The sequence below is a fragment of the Numenius arquata genome, chromosome 11 (assembly GCF_964106895.1).
Source record: "Numenius arquata chromosome 11, bNumArq3.hap1.1, whole genome shotgun sequence".
NCBI lineage: Eukaryota > Metazoa > Chordata > Aves > Charadriiformes > Scolopacidae > Numenius > Numenius arquata.
This window is the reverse complement of record NC_133586.1, coordinates 45,576,209-45,592,718: the sequence shown is the minus strand read 5'-3', so window position 1 is coordinate 45,592,718 and position 16,510 is coordinate 45,576,209. Positions and strand designations below refer to the sequence as shown.

Sequence of the window (16,510 nt, the reverse complement as noted above, 5' to 3'; positions counted from 1 at the left end):
CAATCTGGATCATGATTAAAAGCTTCCAGATCCACTTTATTCTTATCATTTCTCACAAAAACATTGAGAAGTTTGCAGGACCGAGCCACTTGGTTTTTTTCAGTGTTGTTATTGCCTCTTTGCTCCTAGTTTTTCTTCAGTTTAACTGCTCCGTTTCCTCCTCCTGAATGGTAACTGCAAACAATTCCCCACAAAGTTAAAAAGGCTCTGTCCCATCCACCACTTTCCTTAAGCTCCTCCAACTCTTAGACTTTGGTCAGACTTTGAGCCATGGCGAGAAGGAATTTTCTCTTCTCCTTAAGCACAAAGTTAAGAGGCCTCCAGTGTTTGTGGACAACCTGTTCACATTCAGAAGAATTCTCTCACAGCAGCTCCCTGCAGTGAGCAGAAGGACTTACCATTTTCAAGAGTGGGGGCACCGCTGAATCGGACTGTGAACACTCAATGTGTTTGCACAATTATTAGCCTTTCTGTTGGGCTTTTTGGGCAAACAGGGTCGGTCTCCACTTGTGCAAACAATTGACCAACAAAAGGTTTGTTTGCCTCATTTTCATATACTAATGTTTGACGTGCACATGTTGGACTGTTACTTTTCGGATTGGCTAATTTGAACTTCAGATGCAGACAAAAAAAAAGGATCTGTTCAAAAAGCAGCACGGCTGCCTAAATGCCGGCCAGGCACTCAGAAATGCCACCCTCAGCGTGGCCACAAACAGCTCGACCGAGGCAGAGCCAGCAACACCCGAGACGCTGGAGTAAGACCCTTCCCAAGGAAGCTGACGGGAAGGAGCCAGAAGCTCTCGCGTCCCTCCCGCAGACCGGAGAAGCGCCAAGGGATTTATTCAGGAGCCCGTCGGTGTCTGTCCCCTCCAGGAACGCCCCCGCTGTTTGAGCCGCGCTTTCTTTCACCGACGCGCCCCCGCGGCAGCTCCTCGCCGGGCCACCGGACCTCCGCTCTCGGCGCCGGGCGCCCGGGAATCAACAGGCCAACCATCAAAACTCCCCGAACCACCGACAAACCAACGATCAAAACTCTGTAAATCGACAAACTAACAACCAAAACTCCCCACGGGCCCGCTCACACGCGCCCCTCCCGAAACGCCCCCGCAAAACCTTGACGGGGGGCGCGTCCTGACCCCCGCGACCTGACCCCTCCGGGCCCCCGCGCCATCTGCCCCGCAGCCCGCCGGCACCGGCGCTCCCCCCGAAGCCGGAGCCGGGCACGGGGGGGCCGGGCCGGGCCGGGCCGCGGGGCGGCGCTCGCCACCCGCACCTCGACGGGGCGGGCCGTGCCGGGCAGACGGCGCCGGGCCGAGGCGGCGGCGGCATGTGAGCGGGCTGCGGCCCCAGAGCGCGGAGCGACCGACGGCCGGCGCCGGCTGCAGCCGCAGCTCCAGCTCCATCATGGGGCTCGCCCTGCTCCTGGGGCTGCTCCTCTCCCGAGCCGGTAACAGCGCCCGGGGCGGCGGGCGGGGCGGGGGGAGGTGGAGAGCGGCGGGGAGCGCGGCGGGGGAGGCGGGCCGGTGCCCCCCGCCGCCCGTCTCTCCCGCCAGCGGCTCCGGCTGCCCCGGGCGGCCGCTCCAGGCGGGAAGGGCGAGCCGCGGCGGGGATTGCAGCCGCGGCGGCGAGCGCCGGGGGACGCGGGGATCCCGGGGGCAGGAGCCCGGGGCTGAGCCCCCACGGCCGCAGACGGGACACAAACGGGCTGAGCGCGGGCGGGACCCTCCGAGCAGAGCTCTCCTGCCCCTCTCGCTGCCCCGGCCGCCCTCCGCGCGTCCTGCTCGGAGCCGCTCCAGGCCGGGAGCTCTGGGGGACGGCTGGGTTCGCGGGGACCATCCCGGAGATGCCGCGGTTCGTTCCGCGCTGCCTCCTGTTGCTGCCAGGTCACAGGAGCCGAGGAGAGAAATAACTCCTCTTTCCAGTTCATCTCCTGTGCCATCTTCATGGCTGATTAGACTAGAAATCCAGAAATTACGGACCCGCTCTGAAGCGCTCCCGGACCCGGCTACGGGATGTCGGTGCTTCGCAGTCAGAAAAAGCTGCAGCTGCCGAATATCACAATGACTGCTATAAAACCGGGCTGTGGCACCGAGACCTCGGTAGCACTTGCGGCCACACGATTACAATAGATTTCCCGTGTCCAAATACTAATGCTTCTTTGCTGACTGTGCTTAGAAAGGAAAGGTTTCCCTTCTGCAGTCGTCCTCTCTATCAGTAGCATGGTGCACCAGCAAAACAATACATATATACGTGACAGGACGTTCAGTGAAAAAGGAGAATAAAAGAGTGTTTTATTACCTAGCCTTTTTTCTTTTTTTTTTTTTCTAAGGTATAAATAATCATAGTCTGTGAATTGATTATTACCTTTTAACTTTTTTTTTAACTACAGAAGGGACTCCCATACACATGCATATTTAACATGCTCTGCAACCTACCCCATAGGTCTAGGAAAGAATTAGCTTTCTCATTCTTTCACATTATTAAGACAAGGTTTTAGAAAATGAAACAACACATCAAGTATTAGGACTTAAGACAATGCATAGCTATTAAGCCATGTCTGTAGAGGAGGACTGTTTTAAATTTGAGGTTTACAGCAGCTTCACCTGAAGCATCTGCTATAGATGTGGTAGAAACACAGTCCTTCCATTTCCACCCAGCTCTGCTCTAGCCTGGCAATTACCATATCACTTTAAAAAATGCCACTTCAAGCTCAGCTGCTTGCTGAGCAGAATTCTTAAGGCTGGGAAAATACAGCCCATCCTGTTACGAACTTCCTTCAGCAGCTGCTGCAAGCCACTGTTGGAGATGGGATGCTGGGGGAGATGGTACTTTGGGTACCATCCTGGTGCCTGGTGGGACAGATCAGTTCTGTGATATTCATTAAGGTTGTGCCTAGTTGTAACGCTTAACCAAAACCCACTGCGCTGCGTACAAAGCATTTCTGATGAGAGACTGGTTTTTCAGGGTGTTTAGAAAGTCATACAGTCTCTATTTAACAGCCAGATGAACAAAGTACAATAAGTTGCTAGAAAAGCAAAGAAATTTGTACAACTGTGATAGAGACACCCAAATAGTATTACTGGGCTGTAGGAAAAGTAGAAAGATTGAGAAGCAGCTGAGCATAGAATTATGCAGCCTACTGCTTACAGCAAATAAACTGATGAAGCCAGCAAAAGTGAAGTGAGAGAAAAAATTAGATGAAAGAACAAAGAACATTAAAGGCAGATGTAAGGCTCAGCACAGTCGTTTCCTAAAATCAGCCAAGCAATATTGTCCTGAGGGGAAGAACCATACTAGCCTATATATAAATTTTATTAGCAAACAGTCTTGTTCCAGGTCTTCATTGTACTTGTACTATAAACACAGATTCATATACTACAGAAATTAAGAAAGATTACAGACTAAATTCACCTACCTGTGACAAAATCATGCTAGGTATTACCCCAGGATTATCCTCAGGAGACAACAGCCCATATAAAAATTTAAAAAAGATGAAAAAAAGTCTAGTTTTAAGGATTATATTGTTAAATTGAGATTATTTAATGCTTCCATATGAGGTGGTACATGTATGTGTGTAATCAATGCACGTGTTATGCAAATACACACACACAGATACAGAGTTCACAACCAACCAACAGATGAAAGCTGGCAGGCCAAGCCTGCATCCCAGCATTTTTGGCAGGAATTTCAGGGACTGGGTTCTATATTCTTAAATTTATTGTGTATCAGCACTTCTATAAGAAATTACTTGCATCTTATGTTAAGGATTTCTTCTATTATGCAAAAAACCCCCCATTCTTATTCTTACGTTTCCAAGCTCAGGAAAGCAGTTATTTTTACACCCTACAAATGGCTTTCCCAGTACATCTCTTAATGACCAGTAGATACTTTAGCAGTGGCAGCAGCACCGACTCACAGCACAGCACCGTGTTGCTGTGTGCTTATTGCACTGCGGTTTTCATTACCCAGATAGTGGAGCTTCTTCAGAGCAAGCCTCAGCAATGCCATGGTTTCCACAGGGATTTGCTAGTCCATAAAATACAGAGCCATCCCTGATCCTGGCCAAGTTGAAAGAGTTAATGGTGATTAAAAAAGGGTTTATTAAGCAAAATTATTCTTGAGACTTTTCTTTAACCTTTTCTTCCCTCTTTCATACATTAATAGTCATCCTTTTGTTTCTAAATGGAGACAGCTCTTGTTCCTTACTACTCCGTATGAAAGACCCCAACCCGTTCTGCCCCTTGAGAGGGGTCCTTGCTGCATGCAGGATGCCCACAGAACAACGACAAGGTGCCCGTGTGACACGTCACGACTGTAACCCTAACGGCCTTTTCCCTCCTCGAAGGAGACCTCCTGGCTCTGCCCAGGAGCGACTGCATCGCGGCGGAACAGCAGTGTCTCTCCGACTCTACCTGCAACGCGACCTACAGGGTCCTGGAGAGCTGTGCCCTGGCCAAGAGTCGCCTCCTCCCGCTGGACCAGGAGGGCAGGGTGAGGTGTCTGGGTGCGGAGCTGGACCTGGGGAACAGCTCTCTGCTGCACTGCAGGTGCCACCGCCGCATGAAGAGGCAGGAGCACTGCTTACGCGTTTTCTGGACCGTTCACTCCAGCATGACAGATGGTGAGATGAAATAATACGAATTTACAAGGTACTTGTAAGGCTCGACCCTGCCCCCATCTGAAAACAACTGCAAAAGGCCTCTCCCCAGCACTGCAGGTATCGCTCTGGAGCCACATCTCCCGGGGTGGAGGAGTCTCTGCTGCTCTGTTTGATAAGCAGAGAAAACTGATCCCCTCTGGGGCCGGCCCTTCAAATACACCAGAGACCCTAAGAAACAAAGATAGCTACTCTGAGACAGAGTTAGTGCTGTGAGGGGAGACCGCTGTGAAAATCACCTCAAAATGGTCACGTCTGTCCATCACTGAAAACGGAGGTGTGTCATTATGACACACGCTGTAACGGCATCCCTGAGCACGCTGCTGCCTTCCAGCCTTGGTGGGATGCTGCTGCCTGGCCTCCCGCTAAAGGCTGCCCCAGCTGCAGGCCAAATTCCAGCCAGAGGAAATCTCACAACGAAACGTAGTGCCGTTTTGACACGGTAACACTCCTGCATCTCCAGCAGAACCATTCTTGGCATTTGGCTTTCAGCAAGACAGAGTGTTTCTGAACTGCCTGAGGAAACAACCAGGCACAAATAAGAAAAAAATCAGTTTTAAAAAAACCCAAACAAATGCTGGTCACAAAGCATTTCTCCCACTGCATAAAATATCTTGTATCTCACCTAGGTTATTTCAATTTGGAGACCTCTCCTTATGAGAATCCAGCAAATGAGGAACACTGGAAGACAGATTATAATAAACTGGCAGCTCTGTTATCAGGTAAGGATTGTAATGGTTTCCTGACATAATGCTGCCCTTTCTTACCTTTTCAGGGGCTGAAAGTTATGAAGATGACCAGTTTGGGGTGATGGTCCCTTTAATCAGAGGGACGCCTGCTCTGGATACTTGCCTGAGTTTGTCCCCCCCCCCCAAGTGTAAATAACGCCACAGATCCAGGCCCATGGAGCAGGGAATAACCCACAATGATGCATTCTCTGAAACAAACACCCGACATGAACCAGTAGGAAATACGATGTTGTAACTGGGGTAACTGCACTGCCACGCTACAGGCACACAGCAGGACTAATTTGCTTTGCTCTTTTTCATGTTCCCAATCTGACCATCAAGTAAGGGCTACTCCTTTTTCCACACAGAATATTTTCTGGAGACCTGCTTCACTCTTTCTGGGTTTCTTTTGGCTTTACAGGCTCACAGTTAGCAGGAGATGGAACAAATCCGTGCCTGAAAGCAACTCATGTCTGTAACCTGAGCAAGAAGTGCGTTCGCCTGCGCACAGAGTACGCCTCCATCTGCACCAAGGGAGCGGGAAGCGAGGACACGTGTGACCGCCGCAAATGCCACAGAGGGCTAAGGAACTTCTTTGAGAAAGTCCCTGAGGATTTCACCAAAAGGATCCTTTTCTGTCCATGTCAAGATGAACTTTGTGGAGAACGACGCCGGAAAACTATTGTTCCTGATTGTTCCTTCCAGTATAACACCAAACCCAACTGCCTCTGGCTTCTGGACTCCTGCTTAGAAGACCATATTTGCAAGTAGGTCCAGCAGCAGCAGGCATTAGCCAAAAGAAGAGCAAAGCGTAGGCACTGATAGTCTCCTTTTCCTTCCTACAGATCCCGGCTGGCCGACTTCCAACAGAACTGTCAGCCCGCGGACACGTCTCCGGACGGCTGCGCTCCGCAGGGCCACGCCGCCTGCCTGCAGGCTTACATGGGGATGATCGGTAAGTGGTACACGCAGCAGCGCACGGGGAGGATGCTTCTGGGCCACAAACTCGCAGGCACGCTCTGATGCTCTGAAGGACCCTCTTGCTCTCCCGCAGGAGACAGTGCTCAGTCTGACGATTAATATGCCTCAGCCCGATTGACGCTGGTGCTCCCTCTTGCTTCCGAGGTAAACACAGCCCAAAGAGAGCTCTGCCATGGCCTTTATCGCTCTCCTTTGTCCCATCCTCTGCTGTCAAATCAGCAGCACTTGCCCAAGATTTCTGAGCACCTACACCATCAGCTGGCGCAAACTGCTCTGAAGGCCTGGCCACCAGGACCTGCAGGGACCAAGTTGCTCCTGTGGCAGGAGTCACATCCCATCACAGGGATTAGACAGGACATTCCCTGACGGTTTGACTCCTGATGGTTTGTTAGCTTCGCACACACTGTCCTCTCAGAGCCAGCCAGAACATGGCACCACCAGCCGCGAGAAGGGAGGTCATCTTTGGCTTTAGGCATTTGCTGCCAACCTGCTCGTGCTTTTTCAGAGTGGCTGCAAAGAAGAACAGTACCTCAGAAGCTCTAAATCTAGGCTGTGCCTTCTGCTTTTCCGGATGTCTTTGCTGTTTTTATGCTAAATGAACTCTGGCTGAACGGCACACTATGGCTGCGCAGCATTCGTTTGGCAAAAGGCTTTTGGCCACGCAGCGTGTCCGGCTTTTGCTGCCATGTCCCGGCGGGTGCTTCTCACCCTTCGATCCAACACCTGCAGCAGCTTCAGTTACCAGCGCAGCCTCCGCCAGATTGCCCGAGTCAGGGGCAGCAACTCCGCACATCCTGGCAGCACAGCAGAGTTCATGTAGAGTCCCCAGGCCCGGGTCACCCCGCGGGGGTGAGGGCCCCTGCCCCCGGGGCAGCATTCCCTTTAGTAGAATAGGACACGTGAGGCTGCCGTTGTTTGGTGACGTGAATCCTGATTGCAGTTTCTGGGGGTCTGGGACAGGTACGCCCATGACGCCCAACTACATCAGTAACTCCAGCGTGGAGATCTCCCTGTGGTGCACATGCGAGAGCAGTGGCAACCAGAAGGAGAAGTGTGACCAGATACTCGGCATGTTTGAGAGCAACAAATGCCTCGGTAAGCATCAAACATCACAGAACGAGAGAAACAGCTCAGCACAGGGAAACTCAAATCCTGTTAATTTCAAGATCCTACAATGCGTTGTGTCCCTGTGGTCTCCTTTCCAACCTATGGGACCAGCCTGGATCTGTTCTCAGAACTGTTTCTGTATATTTTGGCAACACTTTTGTTCATCTCAAACCCCATGAAGCTATTTCCAAACAGCATTCAAACGAAGGGGTTGCAAAAACTCCCACCACGCGGGGAGGTCAGACACGCTGCGTCCATAGGTTGCTGTAACCACGTCAGTGCACCAGGATTATGGGGTTTGGGTTCCCCCCCCCACCCCCTCCTCTCCTGTGCTTGCCTTTGGCCCTCACTTACTTAGTCAAGAGAAGCAGCTCCTGACACAGGTCACTGGATTCAGCAGCACTGCAGTTACAAAAACCCTGTTAAATGCAACCATGTAATCCTAAGTCTGTATTTCTTTATGTCCCTAGCATTTTAGCAACAGACCTTAATAAGATTTAAATATTTTATGTTTGTAAAAGCTTCCAAAGGATATCAAAGAAACCAGCAGCATTAGATAAATGATTAATATTTAAACCTACCTCCTGCTGTATCGAAAAGCCTTGCACCCAGCGCTACAGATACACCTTCAACCTAAACATCCCACCTGAGGTATTACGTACCTGCCCCTTACAAAACAGACAGCTGGGAAAATCCCAGAGGGACCCAAAGGTCCTCAAGTACAGTGCAAATTGGCTTTGACCAAATCTGCTCGACCTCGCAAGTAAACCCACAAGCCAACAAGGCACTGACTGAACAGAGAATACGTATTTTCTAAATCAAAGCCACGCGGCCTGTGAGTGCATTTCCTAAAATAGCTTCCCTAGGCTTCTGTTCACGACTCCAAGGTATGCACAGGAAAAGCACAATAAGACTCTTGCTTTCCTTCTGTTTGCAGAAAATACCATTTGGTCTCAAATGCACCTGAAGCAGACAGCTCTAGAAAGGCAGGAAGACTTATTTTATTCATCTTCCCTAAGCTTCCAAGGAGACAGTGCCAGCACAGCTCTTGCTTCAGAGATGTCCCAGGTATGCATTGCTTTGTTGCCTTCACAAAGCAGCGAGTCAAGTGGTATAGAGACAGTAGCTGGAAAACCTTGGATCTGGAAATGTCCGATTTTGGACACCAAAGCAAGGGATGCCACGTGCATGCAGAGCCCTGGACCTCTTTACCTCAAGCTACTCCTTAACAGACGAGCAGAGACAGGAGGCCACAGGAGTTTCCTGTAGTCCCACATTAGCACTCAGAACCGGGGGCTCTGCAGCCAAGCATTTCAGCATAAATGTGTTTAACTTGGATTCATTCCTCCTTGTCCTTTCCTAGGTGGCTGAAGGGAAGGCACAGCGAGACGTCTCCGAACACAGCAGCATGCCCATGGCCTCCTCTGTCTATTCTGGAGCTGCTGTTTCTTGGCCGTCTCTGGCTCTGTTCCTGCCCCTGTTGCTGAGCTCACGTTAACTTGGCATAAATAGCATCTTTCCTTCCCATATTATTAACCGTATTCCATATCCAGGCACCTCCCACTATTTTACCTTTGGGAAAGAGAAGGCTTCCGGAAAAGTGGAATGGAAGAGCCTTAACCCAGAACGGCAGACACTGAAATCCTCCCCCTGACCTTCCCCCGGTCGGTTTGCACCAAGCTCTGCAGATACAGTGACCACCGTTGTATTGCTTCTGCCACCTTCGCAGTTTGAGTAACAGTCAGGCTAATATTCCAGCACAATATTTTAAAACAAAGGTCCAAGTTCTGTCAGAACTTGGGCAGGGTTCCATTCCGACTGCAGGGAGGGACCTGACACAGTGTGTCCTACCACCCCACCTTCTGGAGCTCTTTCTCAGGCTTACAATCACAGGATGGTTTGAGTTGGAAGGGACCTTTAGAGATCATCTTCTTCCAACCGCCCTGCCCTGGGCAGGGACACCTCCCACCAGACCAGATTGCTCCAAGCCCCGTCCAACCTGGCCTTGAACCCCTCCAGGGATGGGGCAGCCACAGCTTCTCTGGGCAACCTGGGCCAGGCTCTCACCACCCTCAGAGTGAAAATTTCTTCTTTATGTTTAATCTACACCTACCCTCTTTCAATTTAAAACCATTTACCCTTGTTTTGTCACTACAGGCCCTGGTAAAGTCTCTCTCCATCTTCCTTATAATCCCCTTTTATGCATTGAAAGGTCACAATAAGGTCTCCTCAGAGCCTTCTCTTCTCCAGGACAAAGCACACCAACTGTCTCAGCCTTTCTTCATAGGAGAGTTGTTCCAGCCCTCTCATCAGTTTTGTGGCTCTCCTCTGGACCCGCTTCAACAGGTCCATGTCTGTCTTGTGCTGGGCACCCGAGAGCTGGACGCAGGACTCCCAAGTAGCGTAAAGGGGGAGCATCCCTTCCCTCGCCCTGCTGGCCACACTGCTTTTGACGTAGCCCAGGATACAGTATGGCTTTCTGGGCTGCAGGCGCACATTGTTGGCTCGCATCCAATTTTTCATCTACCCGTATCCCCAAGTTCTCTTCTGCGGGGCTGTTCTCCATGCCTTCATCCCCCGGTCTGTATTGATTTTGGGGGTTGTCCCAACCCAGATGCAGGACCTTGCACTTGGCCTTGTTGAACTTCATGATGTTCACATGGGTCCACTACTCAAGCTTGTCAAGGCACAGAGCACAGCGTTCCATCCTAAAGACTGCAAGTCCACGTTCCAGGGTGGGTTGCAAGTTAAGTTCAATAAACATAAAGTCCCTGGTAAACAGCAATTCTGGATTACTTTCAATCCCATTTTCAAATCCATTCTTTTAAGTATATGAAAAAGACCATCCCAGATCAAGGATACTATACTACAATTTATACTCTTGCTCCTTTCTGTTTTGCCCCTTGCAACATATATATATATAATCCATTATCACGGCTAGCAACAGACTTGGATTTTGTGGGTTAAGATGGACTTCTGTGCTCAACTCCAGTAAATGTAGTCTTCTCCAGCAAAGGATGACCTTTCCCAGCCTTAGGATGAACCTTCTTAGTAATACTTAGGGAATACATACAGCTCATTGAAGTTGTATTGACCACAAACCCCCCAGGACATTCAGTTGCAAAAATCTCTGGAAGCTGCCACTACCTTGTACCTCTCCATGTGCTCTCGTTGTCGTTGTCCCTTCCACGCCGCCTGCCTGATCTCCTCCTCCTCTGCCGAGCTCTGCTTCATAAACCTGTTTACTCCGAGTGTAAATGTGTGCACTGTGTAACTGCTGTTATTTTGTACTGCATTTGCCTGTTAAAATGTGGTGTTAAGTGAATATTGATTTCTGGGCCTAGGTTAATAGTCCACAATCAATTGTGTGCACGAGTTGCCTCATCCGCCAGCCCAGGCTTTCAGGGTGGCAGCTGAAATCCTCCTCTGCCACGTGTGGTGCCCCTCGCTCATCCTGGGTACGGCAGACCCGAGCGATACCGTAAACAGCCAAACAATATTATAATACTGAGCAGATGCAGAATGGGTGGGTATTTCTTTTCACCCTGTGCTTTTCCTGTTGCCAGGGGAGCACCAGCTGAGTGATCGTCCTTCTGCAGTGGCAATATTTCCATTTCAAATTCCAGCCTTCTTTTTACGTCCTGGGAAGGTAGGGCCAGGAAATGGCTGCGTGGAGCAGAACCATCTCCTCTGTTGCACAGGGAGGCAACATCTTATTTCCACACAGTAGGAACAAATATCATGTCTTATTAATAAAGGAATATGAATTCTGGTATTTCCGATTACCTACTGAAATACAGCTATTTGGATCAAGAGACAGCACTGTTCCCACGTTTCCTACCATTCTTTAATGAAAACCGAGTCCACATTACCATATTCTAGTATCTACATTAGACCGTCCTCCTTATGGTGGGACTAGAAACATGTCAAGACTCCTGACTGTAGTGTAACAGCGTCTGTCATCTCCAGAATTTAGTGGAGAGTGACAGCGAAGATGTTTTTCTTTCCACTCTTCCACTAATCAGTGATGGTATTTGTGAGAATAATGGAGTAGATTTCCCTGAGCCATCTGTACCACACACACAGAGTGTACTGCATCCATCTTCCACTCCTCTGCACCGCCACCTTTGTCTTTTCCCCCCTTTAGTGCTCTAAGACAGGTTGATATGGAAAACAGGATTAGCATCTTGCTCACGTCCACGGCGCTGTGGACCCGTAGCCCCTTGCCCCTAAGAAGGTTGTAGATTGCAATTGCAGCCTCCTGTCATGTCCTGGATTATGTAGGAAAATGCTTGACACTCAGACAAATCCTACTCTAGATTTAATTAAAGCAAAACGTGTCAGTTTGGATTTTTCTCCCAAGTGTCCTATGTCCCTTTCACATGTACATACGCACCTTTGTTCATCAGTAACTGCAAAGAAAATTCACCTCTAAAGACACCTGCGTTCACAGGTACTCACCTGTGATGAGTACAAACCCAGTTTCACTTAGACTTCCTTAACACCTGATCTCCAAATATCACAGTCACTCACTTACACAGCACACACAAGTGTAACTGCTACTAAGAAATGTCATGCCAGTATCAGTTCAGTTCGTTAGCGCCAGCAATGATAAGAGACTGGCATGGTTACCTAAACCCATTCAGAACTGTTCTTACTAACCCTACGACTGAGCAATGTGCAAAAACCCCTCAGCTTCTGCTCCCCGGAATCTGGAATACATCATCCCCTGAGTACCTCTGGTCTAAATACAAAAATTAGAAATTCTCTGCCCTGACAGTCTTAACATTGAGCTCTCAGCAAGTGTATAAAAGGAGGGAACCTTCTAGTTGTAATGCAGATTATTTTTAAAATAATGCCAAATCTCACTAATAAAATTTATCTTGCAACTCTAGAAGTCTCCTGCCTTCCTTCACATTTAATAGAAGCGACACGCCTTGTCTCCTTCTGCCGGAGGTATTACAGGAAAGACATTTAAAGAACAGAGTTCAACAGAATCTCTTAACGACAGCTTTTGCAGACATCACTCGCTGTCAGGTACTTCAGACCCGGCTTCTACAACTCTGACACGGCTTTAGATCCCTTAACGCGGTCTAAGGTGACATGTACAAAGGGCGTTTGCCCCCTCCTTCTCCAGCAGCAGCTCAGGCTCTGCCTTGGGGAAGCTGTTCCTTGGGTGACAAGCAGAAGCAACGCGTGTTTCTCGCCCGAGGTCACGAGCCAGGCGTTGCCAGAGATAAGCCTTGAATTTGGAAGTCCAAAATTGTGTCCTTGCCTCATTAAAATCATTCCCACTGCCTCCAACAAAGGCACGTGTTTCAGTAAGAATCAAGTGACTGCAGTTTTCCTTTTAAAGGGGGCGCAATATCTATTGCAGATGAGGAAAAACTAAGCTTTCGTTCAAACGGTAACTCCTGGCTGCAGCTCTCTGGCACGTCTCTGGCACGTCTCTAAACCTGCGGCAGCAAAAGGCCACTTTGAGTTGAGGAGAGACCAGGACAGGTTCACCCCTACAAAGAACGGAAGTATCTTTTTCAATACATCCTAAAAATCACAAGTCACTCCATTTGCCAACAAGGTAGGCAACTTCGCACACAGACAAGAATAAAACTTTCAAAGTAATCTTTGAGGAGTCCATGAACAAGACAAAGCTTTTGGGGACGACAGCGGAGCAGCCGGAACCCACCGCTGAGCTCCACACATCCCTCGGCACTGCCACGGAGCCCGACCCACCGCGCTTCCAGCTCCTTCCCCCATGGAAAGAGCCACTGGTAAATTCGACCAGCAGCTCATCACCACTACCTCAATCAGCAGCTAATCATCACCGCTACCTTGGGGATTTTGCGGCCGAACTTCTCTCCCGCCGCGGGCGCAGCGTGGGCTGGTCTCTAATGGAAGCTCTTCTTCCAGCGACCATCCCTTCTCCAGGAAGCGGCCAGGGCCTGGGTTTCTGCAAACCCCAGGGTTGGCAGAGGTCGGGGATGCAGCACTTTCTCCAAGTGCCTTCATGAAAATAGCCCCACGTGCTTTCCATTTACAGCTGATCACCTCCATTATCCCCAGGCTGGGAGGAGATGATCAGCGATTGTTAAGTGCTCGAATCAGACTAATAGCTCGCTGCTAATTCCCCCAGTAATGCGAATCCAAATTCCTGGTAAACAAACTGACTGCTTTTCACACACAGGGATGAATGCCAAAAGCCTAATATTAGAGCTCTGGAGCTAAAGCTTTTAGAGCAATCCTGTCCTCTCAAAGATGTTTAATGACATTATATGATGTACTAAATAATTAGAAAATGAAGGCCCACTTGGAATCAATGGGTTACTGTCTAATTACGATGAAAAAGGGGCTCTACCCTGTTTTAAACAAGTTTATACTAAAATGGTGCACCTGATAAATGGCGCTGATAACTATGCCTTTACCTTTGGGCAGAACAAGGCAGCCATTAAGCCAGCACAAAATAATTGCGTGATTTTTGGCTCATCTTTCTTCTTATTGGTCCCACCTGTTTTCCTGTAAGGCATGAGCTGTTCTTCCCTTCCCCCCATCAGATGACAGCGTTTATTAAGCAACATTCAAATAGCTCATCCTGATGGAGAGAAAAGTCATCTTTGCATGGCCAGAATCACCAAGTTCACACCAGCAGATGCTCAAAGAGCTGAGAGACATAGCCTGGAGCCTCCAGTAGCCCCAGAGCTTCTGCGAGAAGAATTGCTAGTGAGCTTGAGAGCACGGGAGAAGATGACAGTTATCTCTGCGTGTAGATAAAAAGGCTGAGAAGGCTGATTATCTGACTGAATTATCTCTCAGCAACCTCTGATCAAAATAAAGAGCAAAATTATAGAAAAACACTAAACAGCAACTGGAATGATATATATAACAATTTTTATTCCACTTCTATTTCACAACACACCCACACGTACAGTCTAGTCTGTTCCACGTATCATCCCCTGGAAGACAGTGCAAAACATTTGCATGAGACTTCAGTTTTCTTTCTCCTGCTACAACCACCTAGGATTTCACATTCACATCCAAGACTAAATGAAAATATTTTGAACTTTATATTCCCCTCTTCCTCCTCCCAGTATACTGCTCAGGTAAGGAAAACAGAGGTGTTTTCCCGTAATGACGCTTCTCATTCTAAACTGTGTCCATTCCCACTCCCAACTGTTCCGCGTTTGGTCAGGGAGGAAGGTTACAGGGAGACATCTGCGTTGCAACACATACAGAGAGCCAAAATTAAAATTTTGTTTTACAGTGGCATATTCAGCAAGAAAAAGCTGCAAGCTGTTTTATAATGGTGGAACTGCTGTTGCAGATAAATTCCCCTGGCATTCACAAGTGACTATTTTAAACTCCACTGAGATAAAAACATTTATTCCATTACTGTGGGACATATAAATCATAACACATTTGTTCTCAGAAAAAAACAAGTATTATGTGACAGATTATATGTATGAACTCGTGACTGATAACAGGAGGTTCCTTGCAGTCTTAAGTCCCTAAACAAGGCAAATGGAAACTTTTCAAAGCTGTTTTCTGCAATATTTGTCCCATTTTTGTTATTCTGCCTTCTTCATATATATTGGGCATTTCAATAGACTATAGAAAGGGTGATTCCCCTCCGAATTTCTCTTAAAACCTCTAGTACTCAACAGTTAAAAGCAGAAAATGTGTTTTCTCCTAAGAAAGGGACACTATTAAAACTAAGTTGGCCTCAATTCTACATGCCAGTTTAGAATCCCACGAGATTTCACCATGGGCTCTTAAAAAACAAAGCCAAGGACTTTCAAGAACGGCACGGTATCAGTTATAATTCAGTGCTTCTCTTTTACCTGGGACTAGCCGAAAATGGCACGAGTCAGAATAATGGCAAATGTTTCTTCATAATGGGGCATGTTAATATTCCAGATCTCGCACACTGCACAATCCTGTTCTCTTTGCACCTATTATTGCTGTAGTCTCTCATGTGCTTTCAGATTCATACACAACTCGCTCAAGAAATGTTTCAATAAAGGGTGAGCAAAGGGCCACTGTGCTCTCCTCCCTTTCCCTTTTTTTCCCCACCAGTCTAGCACTTAAATTACTTTTCCTTCCATTTAAGTTTGCCCATTAGATACCGTCATTACAGGTCACTGAGCCCCACTGCAAGGAACTGAAATTTCTTTAACCATCAACACCGTTACTTGTTGTGCAGCTTTCCAAACCAGCAGGGGTTTTGTTGGGTTTTTTTTTCTTCCCTAAAGAATCTTTTTATTAACTGAAGTCAATTTTGCTAAGTGCTAGTGGCTCTCAGAAGCTTGTTGTGTCAGTGATCCCCAGGGCTCCATTACGTTTTCAGGGCTATAAAACAGGAATTGTTCAGTCTTTTTGTAGAGATGTGAGATTAGCAGCTAATTCTTCCAGCCTCAAGCTCTTTGGATTTCACTCCCATCATTCTGAATCAGAGCACGGGCATCTTTTATGGCAGTTCTAGCAGAGATTAGTTAGGAGATTTCCCATCTTTTTACTCAATTTCAATCTAGCCCTGTGCAAAATTTTTACTGCACAAGTAGCCCAGGTCCTCGAACACACGACAGAACCGACTGCTGTTCTGCACCCAACCTGCAGCTGCAGCGGGACCACAGCAGAAGCACGTCTTCAGGGCACCAAACGTTTCATTCTTAATATGCCAATATAAATCACAGTGCAGATGCAAGTAATACGGAACTGCAAACCACAGTGCAAATGCAAGTTTTAAATATATTTGCAACACAGAAGGTCCCTAGAGAGAGATTCTGACTTCTCATGAAGGAATTTACTAAAAAGTTGGGAGTAAAATCTCAGCTGTTTTATTCATACTTTGTAGGATGCACATTCCCTCTGCGGGGCTGAAACGCTGACACGAGAAGCTCGAGGTTGGCCTTGGTTCTCAAGAATCACCAAGTTACGTCTTCCATCTGGTAAATCAGGCACAATAAAGTGTTAAGGAAAGGGAAAAAACGGTCAATGTACTAGATTATTATTAATTTCTTTTCGATCTATCTCATCTCTAGTT

General features: G+C 48.2%; 1 protein-coding gene across 1 annotated transcript; it reads left to right on the top strand.

The window, feature by feature from the left end:
* The first annotated feature begins 1,404 nt into the window (after nucleotides 1-1,404).
* GFRA3 (GDNF family receptor alpha 3) lies at nucleotides 1,405-8,971 on the top strand. Its single transcript, XM_074156567.1, has 8 exons — nucleotides 1,405-1,447; nucleotides 4,346-4,621; nucleotides 5,287-5,379; nucleotides 5,807-6,152; nucleotides 6,231-6,340; nucleotides 7,327-7,461; nucleotides 8,411-8,541; nucleotides 8,837-8,971. Exons 1-8 carry the CDS (start codon nucleotides 1,405-1,407, stop codon nucleotides 8,969-8,971), a joined length of 1,269 nt encoding a protein of 422 aa, XP_074012668.1.
* The last annotated feature ends 7,539 nt before the right edge of the window (nucleotides 8,972-16,510 follow it).